The sequence below is a fragment of the Monodelphis domestica genome, chromosome 4 (assembly GCF_027887165.1).
Source record: "Monodelphis domestica isolate mMonDom1 chromosome 4, mMonDom1.pri, whole genome shotgun sequence".
NCBI classification, from domain to species: Eukaryota; Metazoa; Chordata; class Mammalia; order Didelphimorphia; family Didelphidae; genus Monodelphis; species Monodelphis domestica.
The window spans coordinates 242,328,247-242,342,919 of NC_077230.1; the positions used below are offsets into that span (position 1 = coordinate 242,328,247).

The 14,673-nt window shown below is 38.3% G+C and overlaps 1 protein-coding gene across 2 annotated transcripts in view; it reads right to left on the reverse strand.

The window, feature by feature from the left end:
• LAYN (layilin) overlaps nucleotides 1–14,673 on the reverse strand; it is a 28,153-nt gene that overhangs the window by 4,949 nt on the left and 8,531 nt on the right. For both annotated transcript variants that reach the window (XM_001381337.5, XM_007494844.3), the window contains 4 exons: nucleotides 12,420–12,720; nucleotides 8,462–8,619; nucleotides 5,985–6,035; nucleotides 5,276–5,359 (listed from right to left, as the gene is read on the reverse strand). In XM_001381337.5, coding sequence (XP_001381374.2) covers nucleotides 5,276–5,359; nucleotides 5,985–6,035; nucleotides 8,462–8,619; nucleotides 12,420–12,720 — 594 coding nt within the window. The remainder of the gene's footprint in view (nucleotides 1–5,275; nucleotides 5,360–5,984; nucleotides 6,036–8,461; nucleotides 8,620–12,419; nucleotides 12,721–14,673) is intronic.

Below are 14,673 nucleotides of genomic sequence, written 5' to 3' on the forward strand. Positions count from 1 at the left end.
CCAACCTCACCATTCAACCAGAACTTCTCTTTATAAAATTATTATTGATCTCTTAACTTCCAAGAGAAGCCTCTGCTTAGGGCTCATTCTTCTTTACCTCTTCTTGGGAACCTTTGATACTATTGATCGCTCTCGTCCAAAGGTTACTCTCTCTTCTCTGGGCTTTAGTGAAACTGCTTTCTCTTAGTTCTCTTCTTACCTGCCTAATGATTCCTTCTTGGTCTAATTACTGGATTTTCATCCAGGCCACGTCTAACCATAGATATTCTCCAAAGGTCTAACCTTGACCTTATCTTCTTGCCATACATGATCTTACTTGATGAACTCATCAACTTCCATGGTGTCAATTATCATTTCTATGCAAATGATTTTTAGATATGTTTATTCATCTCTAACCTCTTTCCTGATCTGCAGTTTTCATCTTCAACTGCTTGCTGGACATCTTGAATTGGATTTCTGGAAGAAATCTTTTTTTTTTTTCAATTTTTTTTTTACCCTTACCTTCCGTCTTGGAGTCAATACTGTGTATTGGCTCCAAGGCAGAAGAGTGGTAAGTGTTAGGCAATGGGGGTCAAGTGACTTGCCCAGGGTCACACAGCTAGGCAGTGTCTGAGGCTAGATTTGAACCTAGGATCTCCCGTCTCTAGGGCTAGCTCTCAATCCACTGAGCTACCCAGCTGCCCCCTCTGGGAGAAATCTTAAACACAATTTGTCCAGAAAAAAACAAAAAAACTCATTACCTTTCTCCCAAACTGTACTCTTCCACCTCCTCCCCATACTTCCCTGTTACTGTCAAGAGTACCACCATACTCCCAGTCACCTAGAGTTGCATCCTTAGTGTTGTTCACTATTCCCCACTCTCATTCACATCCCAGGTCCAATCTGTTGCCAAGTTCTATCATCTAACATTGATTCTATACACTAGTAGCCCATCCTCTATTCATTCAGCTGTCAAAGTGATCTTCCTAAAGCCCACCAGATCATATTATTCCTCTATTCAATAACTTCCAGAGGCTCCCTGTTGTTTCCAAGATTAAAAATAAAATCCTATGAATTTTACAGTCCTTCATCAACTCCCATCTTTTTACTTTTCCAATCTCCTAGTATCTCCCAACCTCCATATACTCTATGATCCAAGGATTCAAGTGTCTTTACTCTTCCTTACACATATCATTCCTTCTTGCCAGACAGTGATTTTTCGATCCCTATCCCCTATCCCTAGAATAAATGTTTCCCCTTTTTATCTCTGCTTTCTAGCTTCCCCAGCTTCCTTCAAGATGCAGCTCAAATACTACATCTCTCTCCTCCCAAGTCCCCACTTCTAGTACTTTTCCTCTGAGGTTCAATCCAATTATCTTGCATATATCTTATCTATGCATATGTATTTCTCCCCTATTAGAAATGTGAGCTTCTTGAAGATAGGAATGGTATTTACTTTTCTTTGTATCTTCAGTGCTTGGCATGGTGCCTGGCACTCAGTAAACACCTAATAAAAGCTTATTTACTTGATTATCTTGGTTGTTCTTCTCTGAAAAAGTTCTTCCAACTTATAAATAAATCTCTTTCCTAAACTGTAGCACTGAAGGGAGTACACAATAGCTGTTTTCAGGTATCTGGAAGGCTGTCATGTAGATAGAATGTCAGGCTTGGAGTCAGGAAGATTCATCTTTCTGAGTTCAAATCTGGTCTCAGACATTTAATAGTTATATTACTCTGGTCAAGTCACTTAATGTTTTTTGCCTCAGTTTCCTCATCTATAAAATGAGCTGGAGTAGGAAATGGCAAGCTACTCTAGTATCTTTGCTAAGAAAACCGCAAATGGAGTCACAAAGAGTCAGACACAATTGAAATAACCAAAGAACATGTGGAAAAGGGATTAGACTTATTCTGCTTTGCCTGAGGATGCACAACCAAAAGCAATGGGTGGTTGTTAAGAAGAGGTAGACTTGATAGAAGGAAAAACTTATCCAGAGGATAGTAACCAGGATGATAAGTGATGCAGAGTAGAGTGGTCAAATATGAAGTTTTGAACCAGATTAAATGTAATTGGGAAAAATTTTCACAAAATAAATAAAAATATAATAAAACATAGACAACAATACATTTAAAAATCAAGTCATTTTGTAGTCATAGGGATCTTTATATGCAGGTTAATAGCCTCATTTTCTATATGAGTTTGGCACCTCTGGTATAGAGCACATGCCATATATGTTTGACAGAATTGAGAATGTTTAATGAAAAGGTCTGGAGATGGGAGATCTTGGGTTCAAATTTGGCCTCAGACACTTCCTAGATATGTGACCCTGGGCAAGTCATTTAACCCCAATTGTCTAGCCCTTACTGTTCTTCTGCCTTGGAAATGATACTTAGTATCTCTTCTAAGAAAGATGGTAATGGTTAAAAAGAACAAGAAATCAGGGAACATTTGGTCAGCTGACATAAAAATTCAGAAGAGTGCCTCAGGAAAGTTCATATTTTAGAATACTAGAAGTGTTGTTGGCATTCTGCGAGAGAAGAGAACACATGATACATAAACTAAATTGCTGAACCTTCTCAATAGTTCTAAGGCAAAGAACTTGGTGTTAAAGTTAGGGGTGGAAATCAGGGAGGTTAATGATACCAAGTGGATCTTTCTGCCCTGGGTCCTCTTCTCTATAAACTTTCTCCCTTAATAATCTGATCTGTGTCCCATGGCTTCAAGTATCATTGCTAACCGGAGGATACCTAGATCTGTATATCCGGTCCCAATCTTTCTCCTGAATATATTATGTAATGTCAAGTACCTAAAAACTTCCATCTGGGTGTCTTAATCCCAATATATCTAAAATGGAATAGATTGTTCCCTTAACCATCCCTCCTCCAAACACCTATATTTCTATTAAGGTATCACCATTATCCTGGTCTTCCACGTCTGTAACCTGAGAACTTCCATATTCCTTCTCCCTCAGTTCCTTATAGTCAATTGACAAACTTTTGTTTGATTGTTGGTGGACCGGATCTGTCATTTCTTTGGTATAGGCAATTCCCAATGAGGAAAATCGGGTTACCAATGCAGATCAGGACTTGGTCTACAATTTATAGTCTTTAGGAACTGCCTAGGGATAGCAAGCAGTTAAATGGCTTCTAAAGAATCACTTTGTCCAAGATGAGTTGGAGGTGAAATCTGAACAGTTGCTAAGATCTTCTTGAATCTAACTTCAGAACGTCTCTCATTTCTATCCATTTTTCTCCATTTGCCACACAGCCATTTCCCTAGGTCAGGTGCTAATCACCTCTTAGCTAGATTACTACAATGGATCCCTAATTGGTCTCGCTTCCAGACTCTCTCTTGTCCCATCCATCCTTCCTACGGCTACCAAAATCCTCTTCCAAAGGCCTTGGTCTGACCCATGGCCTTGGCTTAAAAATCTTTACTTGCTCCCTCTTGATTCTAGGGTAAAACACAAACATCCTGGCCAGATAGTTAAAGTACTCTAGAATCTGCATTCAAAGTATCTTTTCATACTTATTTCATATTACTTTCCTTCATATACTCTATATACCAGGCAACTTGGACTTTTGTTTTCCAAACTTTTTATTTCATTTCCTGCCTCTGTGCACAGACCATTGACACGCTTGGTGTGTACTTTCTTTTTCTTTCTACATCTCAAAATTGTTATTATTGTGCAAGTCTCTGCTCAAGGGATGCCTCCTCTGTATAGCTTCCCTTCTTCTCTCCTTTTCTCTATCTCCGTGTCTCTCTGGGTGTCTCTCTCTCTGTTATTCTGTCTTTGCCTCTGTGTCACTCTAATAACCCAGTATGCTTTCTTTTGCCAGTAAAATGTAAGTTCTTTACAGGCAGGCATACTTTCTTTTCTGTATCACCAGGGTCTCCTTGTCATGGTGCCTTTGTAACCCTAGCATTTAGCAAGTGCCTGGCACATAGTAAGTACTTAATGTTTGTTGATTAGCTAATAAACATCTGTGGGATTTACAGTGTGATAAAGGGATAAGATATTTACAGAAATAATCACAATGCTACTGATCAGATGTTAACTATGAAATTAAAGTTAAAGCTTTCAGAAGTCAAAGGGGGAATAAAAGGTTGGAGAGAGCGGGATCGTTTCTACATAAGGGAATCAGGGAAGGTTTTATGGAGGAAATGGCAATCGAAATGGTTCTTTTATTTTTTTTTAAATCTTTGGTTTTAGAATCAATACTGTGTATTGATTCCAAGACAGAAAAGCAGTAAGGCCTGGGCAATGGGGGCTAAGTGATGTGCCCAGGGTCACAAAGGAAGGAAGCATTTGAAGCCAAATTGGAATCCAAGATTTCCCATCTCTAGACCTGGATTTTAATCTACTGAGCTACTGAGCTACCTCCTGAACTGGTTCTTAAAGGAAAAGAATGACTTCAAAGATAGAAATGTAGAAGCAGTTGCTTCCAGGAATGTGGAACAATCTGCACAAATGTAAGGAAGAAAGAGATGAAAATATCCTGGGAAATAACTAGTAGTCCAGCTTGGTTAGGGAGAGTGGGCTGGGATCAAGTCTTAGTGTCATAATGATGGGAACAAGAGGAACTGATCAAGTCCTAATGATGTCACAATGATTCAGATTCTAATAAAGTCATAGTGACTCAAATCCTAATGGTGTCATAATGATTCAAAAGTTCCAATGGTGTTACAATGCCAGGAACAGGAGAACTGAGACTATGGGAGAGGTGGAGGGACATGAAGTTGTGGTCAGAGAGGGAATGTTAGAGTTCAGAAACTTGAAGGTGGAGGAGCTTTAAGTGATGGTGAGGTGGTGAGGTGTAACCACCCTCATAAGTTGCCAAGGTGAAATGAAGATGAATCATGAGAGTTGAGGAAGCTTAAAGAGAAGTCAAGATGTTAGAAGCCCAATCACCATAAATATGGAGGTGTCCAAGGACTTCTAGTGGTTCTCTAGTATGTCAGGAAGACCAGGTCTTCCATTCAGTTCTCATTCTTGAATCCTCTAATTCTTACTTCTCCAAATCTCTACCTTTACCCATTTCCTCTATGTACGTAGCCCTAGAAGATACATTCCTCATCTTGGCTTTTTCTTTTCAGTCCAGTCTTTCTGACTTTCCTTAGCACATTTCTGCTTGAAAAAAAAACTACTAATACCCAAGCTACTTTGTGACTTGAGAAAGATATTGTCCCATTTTAAAACAGCTATGGAAAAAATGAACTGGTAAATGCAGCTGTGACTGGTATGTGATCAGAGGGAAGTCTGACATTATCTTTTCCCCAGGAAAGTTCTATGTGTACCTTTGGTTTCTTTAACTGTTCCATTAGTATCTTCTTTCAGATATCTTTCGGGAGATGTTGGAGTTACTGGTTCTATTTTATCACCTAGGTAGAGATATAGCATTAAAAGCATGACAAATGGCAGCGATCAATCATAAAAGGATAATTATTAAAAACTGACAAAACCTGGAAGAGATTACTCAGTCCAATGACTTCATTTAACAGATGGAGGACCTGGAAAAGAGCCCTGACCTGGAGCCTAGAAAGGTAAAGGGATTTGTCCAAGGTCACACAATATAGGATGTTGCCAGAATTCAACCCGGATTTCTGACTCCAAAGTCAGTGGCCTTTTCCACATTTTTATTTATTACTAGCAGGACCATGTGCTAAGGGTCAGAGGCAATACAAGCAACAACTTCACCTTTGCATTTTTTTTTTTAATTTTTATCCCTTACCTTCTGTCTTAGAATGGATACTGAGTGATTCTGGGTTTTGATTCTAAGGCAGAAGAGTGGTTAAGGGCTAAGCGATGGGAGTTAAGTGACTTGCCTGCAAGTCATCTGACTTCATTCTACCTCAGTTTCCTTATCTGGAAAATGGGGAGAATTACAGTCCTGGAGTTGTCATGAAGATCACATGAGATTATGGTTGTGGAAGTGCTTTGCAAATCTTAAAGTGCTATATAAATCCTAGCTATCAACAACTTTTAAGTATGAGGCTGCTGACTCACCTCCAGGTAAATGATTCCATATTGCAGAAGTAGCAGCGAGTATTGGTTTCTCTGAAGAAAATAAAGCAGAACAAGATTCACTTCCTATGTTATCTGAGTCAGATCAATTAGAGCAAAACAAAAGAACCCCCCCTTGCTTACTATTTATGAGGTAGTAGAAAAAGTCCCAGCTCTGCTATCAGAGGATCATAGATTTAGAAGGAAGCTTGGAGGTTATCGAGTAGAACCTTTTCATTTTGTGTATGAGGGAATCAAAGCATTCAAGGGACTTGCCTAGGATCGCAGAGCTTCTAAGTATCTGGGGTAGGACTTGAATTCAGCTCTTTGTGACCTGAAGTCCATTGTCCTATTCACTATACCAGGCTGCCTGTATGACCTTTGCCAAGTAACCTCATTTCTCTGAGCCTGCTTCCCCACATGTAAAGTAAAGGGTTTGGACTGATATCCTTTTCAGCTTTAAATGGTACTATCTGATATTATTTTCAATAATAACAAACACCAAATTTGTGAGCTCAGTGTACCCCTGGTTAGACAATAAGGTTAGGATGTTAATTATGCTCAGTCTCATGAACCACTATGAAATAGGAGGAAACCAAGAAAACTTTGGTGTCTGTTCTAACCTATAAATTACACATGGACTTACAGAACTGACACAGATGTCAGAAGGATATGGAATCCATTAAATGCCAAATTTTCTGCTAAACACCAATTTTTTCTTGAAGATAGGGTATCAATTAGCTAAGACAGTCCCAATAATAATAATAATGATAATAATAATAATAATAAAACTCATACTCATGCATCACTTTAAGGTTATAGAATACTTTCTTCAGGATAATGACCCCAAGGAAGATAGTTTAAAAACCTTATTAAGAGGAGCAGCTAGGTGGCTCAATGGATTGAAAGCCAGGTTTCGAGACAGGAAGTCCTGGGTTCAAATGTGACCTCAGATATTTCCCAGCTATGTGACCCTGGGCAAGTCACTTAACAACCCCCATTGCCTAGCCCTTACCACTCTTCTGCCTTGGAAAGAATAAACAATATTGATTCTAAGATGGAAGGTAAGGTGTTTTGTTTTTTAATAGTATTATTAGTTCCAGTTTACAAAGAATGAAACTGATGTAAATTATATAAGTCTAGACTCATAGGCTGAAAAAATGTCAGGGACCCAGGCTTTTAGACTTCAACTCCACCCCTCAGGCAGCTTAAGTCAATTCAAAAACAAAATTCTAAAATAAAATTGAAAGCAAAATGCCCATCTAATTAAAAATATCTATTAGAGGGTGAATTAGGATGTTTAGATCCACTTATCATAATGCCTGTTTTCTCTGTCCAACATAAAATGATTATTGTCTTAATTCTTTGCTTGTTTTATTTCCTTTGATTTATATTTGATTTGAAGCTCTGCAGGAGAAAAGATGGTTTGTTTCTCATAATTCTCCTTTTTCTAAAACTCACATCTGAAGCAAGTAAGAGTTTATGGACAACCACATTCTAGCTCAGTGCTTGGCACACAGAAGGTACTTAATGTTATTTGAATTGATAGGATGATTGGTTATAGTCCTTTGTCCTCTTCTTCCTTCCTTCTCTTCCCCCCTCCTCTCTCCCTTTTCCATAATTAACTGCTAATGTTTCTTGAATCTAATCTTCACTGGAGATGTAATAGTTACTTTTTTTTCTGTGTCTCTCCATCTCTTTTAAAAACCTTACCTTCTTTCTTAGAATTAAAACTAGGTATTATTTTCAAGGCAGAAGAGTAGTAAAGGCTAGGCAATTGGGATTGCCCAGTAACTTTCCCAGGACACACAGCTAGGATGTTTCTGAGGTCAAATTTGAACCCAGGACCTACTGTCTCTAGGCCTTGCTCTTGTCCACTGAGCCATCTCTCTCTCTCTCTGTCTCTGTCTCTCTGTGTCTCTCTGTCTCTGTCTCTCTCTCCTCTCTCTGTCTCTCTCTCCTCTCTGTCTCTGTCTGTCTCTATATCTGTCTCTGTCTGTCTCTGTCTCTGTCTCTGTCTCTTTCTCTGTCTCTGTCTCTCTGTCTCTCTCTCTGTCTCTCTCTCTCTGTGTCTCTCTGTTTCTGTCTCTCTGTGTCTCTCTGTCTCTGTCTCTCTCTCCTCTCTCTGTCTCTCTCTCCTCTCTGTCTCTCTGTCTCTGTCTGTCTCTATATCTGTCTCTGTCTGTCTCTGTCTCTGTCTCTGTCTCTGTCTCTTTCTCTGTCTCTGTCTCTCTGTCTCTCTCTCTGTCTCTCTCTCTGTCTCTCTCTCTCTCTCTCTGTGTCTCTCTGTTTCTGTCTCTCTGTGTCTCTCTGTCTCTGTCTCTCTGTCTCTGTCTGTCTCTATATCTGTCTCTGTCTGTCTCTGTCTCTGTCTCTGTCTCTCTCCTGAGAATCCATTTAGGAAATGCAAATTTCCACTAATACCCATTGCCGCTGAAATATGAAGAGAAGTTGGAAATTTTGATGTAATAAATCATTACCCTCCGAATATTTGCAGATGAAATTGTTCTTCATGTTGCATCTGTCATCATTCCACTGAGACATATAGGGGCCTCCGATGCCCACTGGGGCTGATGGCTGGTGGTACATTACAACACAGACCTCACTTCCACAGGAAGGTTCATCCACATACCAATTCCTACAGGAAAGGAGATAAACTATAAAGACATATAGGGGATGCTGCTGCAAAAGTGCCAGCCTGTGCTTTCTCATCAAGCTCCAGGGAACTGTGAAATTAAGACAGCTCCAGACTATGCCATAGGATGAGAGAAAGGCTGAGATAAATGATATGGACAGACGTTAGGCTCAATGTGTCACAGTCAATCACCGGACATTTGCCACAACCTCTTTGCAAGGGGTTGACTTCATCATATACCATCTGTAAGGCTACTCATTTGAGAGTAAACAGGAGATTTAAAAAAATTTCCTGTGTTTTTACTAATTGGGTTTCTTAATTTTAAAAGCCTTTAAAATTATAAATTTAATAAATGTCAACAAAAATAAACAATCAAAGAGACAGGCCAAATAAAGGTCAAAACTTATCCCTAAGCTCATAGCCTTCCAAAGGCAGAACCAAAAGAAAGAATAAACAATAAGCAACCAAAGAAATTGCTTTTTTTTTTGGTCCTCTTCCAGGACTTCTCTAAATTCTGTTCCCCACTGTGGCCTTGTTTTCCTTCATTCTTTTATATTCTTTTTTTCATATGGTTATATTCAGCATAGATAAGTTCTAGTTCTACTGATTTTGCTTTGCATAGTTTCATACTAGCCTTCTTTGAATATGTGTATATATATATATATTTGAAATATGCAAAGAAATTTGATAAGGTTAGTATGAAGCAATGCAAAACAAAAATTGTACAATGATAACCTATTTTATTGTTGTTCTTATTTTGGTCACATCTGACTTTTTATGACCTCATTTGGGGGTTTTCTTAGAAAAAAGATTAGAGTAGCTCGCCATTTCCTTTTCCAACTTGTTTTACAGATGAAGAAACTGTGACAAACAAGCTAAGTGATTTTCCCAGGGTCACACAATTATTAAGTAATTGAGATCATATTTGAACCCAGGTCTTCCTGACTCTAGACCCAGTGCTCTATTCACCATTATCCAATTGATAGACATATGGGTTGTTTCCAGTTTTTTTACTATTGCAGACATGAATATTTTTTTATAATAAAGTTCTAGCAATGGGACTGACGGACCTAAAGGAATGAACAGATCTATGACTAATGGCATCGTCATTTAGTGGTCCAAAGTGTTTTTCTCCAGTATTCAGTCCTACCAACAATACATGAGTGCCTGTTTCCTCATATCCCTTCAAACAATGGGTTTTATTCTCACTGGGAATGGAGGGAAGAGGCTATTTTTGCCATGTTAGTGGATATAAGGTAACATCTAAAGGTTGTTTTTATATGTATGTCTCTGATTATTAAGGAATTTGATTATTTCTTTAGGGGATTGCAAATAGTTTCTATTTCCTTCTTTCTGAGGTATCTGTTTATGTCCTTTGAATATTCCAAATAGGAGTGTGAACAATAAAGAAGTATGAGTTTCCTACAGATTTTTGACATCATTGATCATTTTTTGTCTTGACCATCTTTTGATATATTTACTGCAAATATTTTCTCCAAACAACATTTTCTTTAGGTTAAGATATTATTATTGTTGTGCAAAACTCATTTGTCTTTATATAATTAAATCCATTAATTTTTGTCTCTAATTCTTTTTTTTGTTTGATTGATAAAAAGTATTTGTCCTCTACAAGTTGAGATTATTATAATATTCTTTTTTTTTAACTTTTAAATGATGTATTTTGCTTGCTTTGGAAGCATATATACTAAAATTCAAATTGTTATCTTATGTTTAGGTAATTGATCCAGCTTGAGGTGATTTTGATAGATGGTAGCAAGTATGGTTCCAAATCAATTTTTTTAATCATATAATATACAATTAACTTTTCCCAGGAGATTTTTTTTCTTATATTGAAAAATGATTCTATTCTGAAGTGTTTTTTAAGCAAAAATTGCTTATCTCTCTGGATTTTCTATCCTATTTCATTGTGTTTTTTTCCTAGAACCAATTTAAAAAATAATTATTGCTTTAAAATGCATTTTGATATTGAGTAATATGTCTGCTAATTGAATTTGACCAAACTTGTAATATCCCTTCCTCAACTAAGGAGAGTAACACTTTCTCTGGAATTTATGGTTGCAGGATATAGTGAGCAATCACATGACTTGCCCCCTAAGATTTGAACCCCAGAGCTTTCAGTCACTGAGGTCAGCTCTTTATCTACCATCATATACTTCTGCCTTTCACAAGACTGAAAATTAAGTTGGAAAAAACAAAACAAAACAAAACAAAACCCAACCCCACAAACCCAAAGATTTTAGATCTAGGTCTACCTCCTTTTTCTTTACAGACTCAGAAACAGAAGCCAAAGTGGTTAAAGGAACTTACCTAAGGTCATGCATATAGTAAGTAATAGAACTGAGATTTGAACCCAGGTCTTCAGCCTGACCTCCTGATCATATAGATGGTAAAGACAAATAGTTCATTTCAATAAGAAAAGTCTGATAAGTTCTTGTTTCACTAAACTTGAATAACCAGGGTGGCCTTTCCAGAACTGAGCTGCAGAGGGAAAATTCAATTTCATCGGGGCAAGGCAAAAAAGCAAATATTTCATAAAGCAAACAGTTAATAAGCAGGCTGTGGAGGGGAAGGGGTAGAACCACATATAGGAATGTTTTTCCCAGTTTCAGTTATTTCTAGCTGAGCAGGTAAGCAGCAAGCTGGCTTTCTTCTCATTGGTGTTTGATATGAACAAAAAGGTGAGGAAAGAGAAAAGTTAGTCCTGGCAAAGGTGAGAAACCAGGACATCCTGGTAGTTCTGTGGGTCATTTGGATCTGACAGAATAATGCAACCTCAAAATTGGAAGAGATCGTAGAGGTTTTCTAACACAACTGCTACCTGAAGCATGCTTGAACATTCCTAGTGACGAGGAATTCACTACCTTAGGAAGCAGCTCATTTCATATTTGTTGTGGTTCAATTGTTTCAGCTGTGTCCAACTCTTCCTGATCCCAGTTGGGGTTTTCCTGGCAGAGATACTGGAGTGGTTCTCTAGCTTATTTTACAGATGAGGAAATGGATGTAAATAGAAATAAGTGACTTGCCCAGGGTCACACAGTTAGTGTCTGAGGCTGAATTTGAATTCAGGAGGATGCCTTATTATGAGTATTTTCAAAAACTGAGCTCGAATCTATTCACTTATGATGACTTTCACCCTATTGGTTCTAGTTCTATCACTAGAGCCAGAAGATGACCCCACAAATCTTATGAAAGCCACAGAGATCAGACTCTACTGAATTTCTTAGATAACATGAGAATGATACCATCTTGATCTTCCCATCATCACAATATCCCAATGGGTATGGAAGCCATTATATATATATATATATATATATATATATATATATATATATATATATATTTTTTTTTTTTTTTAATTTTGGAGGGAAGGTAGTAACATTAAGGGGGATTGGGAAAAGCTTCTTGTAGAAAATGGGATTTCAGCTGGGTCTTGAAAGAAGCCTGGGAGTGGAAGTAAAGAGGAAGAGAATTCCAAGAAACTGCCAGTGAAAATGCATGGAGTCAAAAGATGAAAGAGCAATGACGCCAAAGTCATTAGTTCAGAGGGTATGTGGGAGGGTTATAAGGGATAAGAAAAATAGGAATGTAGGAAGGGATTACTATCTTATTTGAAACTCACAATAACCCTGGGAGTAGGTGCTATTCATATCTAAATTTACACATATATAAAAATATATATTTATATAATACACACACATTACTCTTAAGATAGTCTCTACTACTTTCCAGCAGCATCCCTCTTTTTCTTCTTTTTTTCACTCCCTTGGATTTGATACACTTACCGAAATGTGGATGTGCTGCCATCTGTCCATGTATATAGATCTGGGCAGGCTGTGCTATTGTTGCTCAGTTTCTCCTCACGCCTTCGGAGACCAATCCAGAAGTCTCCATCTGAAGCCAAGAGGTTTTCAATGAATTTTTCTATCAACCTCTGTTCATCTTCAGATTCAATGCTGACTAGTTGGCCTCCATCCCTGCGGCAAGCCAGGCTGGCTTCATCGAAGTTGACCCTTCTGGAGGCATCGTGGAAGTAAACAACTTTATAGCACGGCCTTTGGGTCCCTCCCCGGCAGATTGGTTGCCCTAGAGAGAAAGAAATTAGCTGGTTTTAGAATTTTAGAAACAACGGACTTTAATAGCTCCAGATAGGGTCAAGGGAGATAGTGTTCAGAGATTTTACAAGGGATGTTCCTGATTCAAAATCAGACAGTAACCATGTTAGGCAGCCTTCTCAGAATTAATGTTGGACTCTTTTCCCCAACTCCCCATCTCCTCCCAATAGGGGTTCTTTTTCTCCTTTCACTGAGTTCCCACTCAGTTCACTTCTAGGTTGGGGATGGCTTCTTGATTGCAGAAATCTGCCATCGCTGTCCTTTGCAACATCTCTTGCATAAATCTTGTTCTCTCTTTTGAGAAAGCTGCTGCTCTGGTATAGGCCTTTGCTGCCTCATGCCTGGGCTACTCTTATAGTCTTCTGGTTGATGTCCCTGATTCAAGTCCTTCTAAACTATTCAGTGCCCCACTCAGTTGTCAGAGGACTTACTAAGTGTGGACCTGTTACCCTCCCCATCCCATCTCCCCACCCCCTGACAATAAACTGGTGGCTTTCATAGCCATTTCCCCTTCCTATAAACTCAGGTTTTTACCCCTTATAGTCCTCCCACATATTTTTGAGACTAGTAACTCTGGATTAATTGCTTTTCATATATATTTCATATATTACACTCGGAATTTTCTTCTTCTTGCTGTCACCCCCTGGCTTCCCTCAAGTCCCAGCTAAATCCCATCTTGTATGAGAAGCCTTTCCCAATCCCCCTTAATGGTACTACTTTTTCGGCAGAACAGGAGGAAGAAACCAACAAGAAGGTTCAACGGCTGAGATGGTGATGCAGCAAAGCACTGTGGAGTGCTTAGGGTGTGTTGGAGCACAAAGGACAACACGGCCATCCAATGCAGCTGAGGAAGTCTCCAGGTGTAATGACTTTTCGTGCCAATGGACTCAGGCTTCCAATGCCGAGAGAGTGCGGCTGTCTCTGTGCAATGACTTTTCCACTTAAATCTTCAGGCACAAGTGTCTTTGTGCACAAAAACGCACAAAGACAATCGTCATCCTTGGTTACTGAGAGACTACTACTATTCCCTCTGGGATTATCTTCAGTTTATTGCACATGATCATGTGTGTATGTGCTCGTGCGTGTATAACCAATGAGGTGAGGCAACATGCAAACAACTATGTACAAATAAGATGTATACCAATATATTATGTATATATACAATTCCAACTAAAGATACACATTTCATTTATACAGTTGTATATATATTGCACAAATGCCAAAATAGTGTTTTTAATACAATTTAGGCTTTGTGCAAAGAGGGGACTGTTGCAAGGGAAGTAGATCATAAGCATGATTGGCAAGTCCTCAAGACAAAATCTTCAGAGCTGACAGGGAAAGATTCCAAAGTTGTTAGAGAGACTGTTTGTCTCAGCTGGAGTTGGAAACCTGATAGTGGAAAATCTCTCTCTCTTGGACTTCATTGGAACTTGGACAAGCAGACCTTCAATCAAGAGTAAGCAGAAGTTCCCAATACCCTTAGGTGAACTAAAAGGAATATTGAGGAAGGCTTCTGTCATTCTCTGGACCTCAGCAGACCTCTATCTGGATATTAACAGCTGTATGTCAAGGACTCTATTTTGTAAGATCTCTGTTGGACCGGTCTTTAGGATTTTAGTATAGGAAGATAGGATTATTAGTTAGGAATTTACATTTAGGGTTAATGGTTTAAGATTTCCCTCTCTCTCTCCTTTCCCTCTCATCTCTATTAAATAAAACCAAATATTTATATGTTAATCCTTCTGTGTTGCTTCCCTATAAAACCCTCCTAATTAATACTAATATTTCAATATATGATAAAATATTCTTTCTAGTTTGTGTGTATACATATTATATATAACTATATAGGAAATATATGTATGTGTACAAGACATACATGCATATACACATCTTATTTATATATAGCTATGTATATATACACACA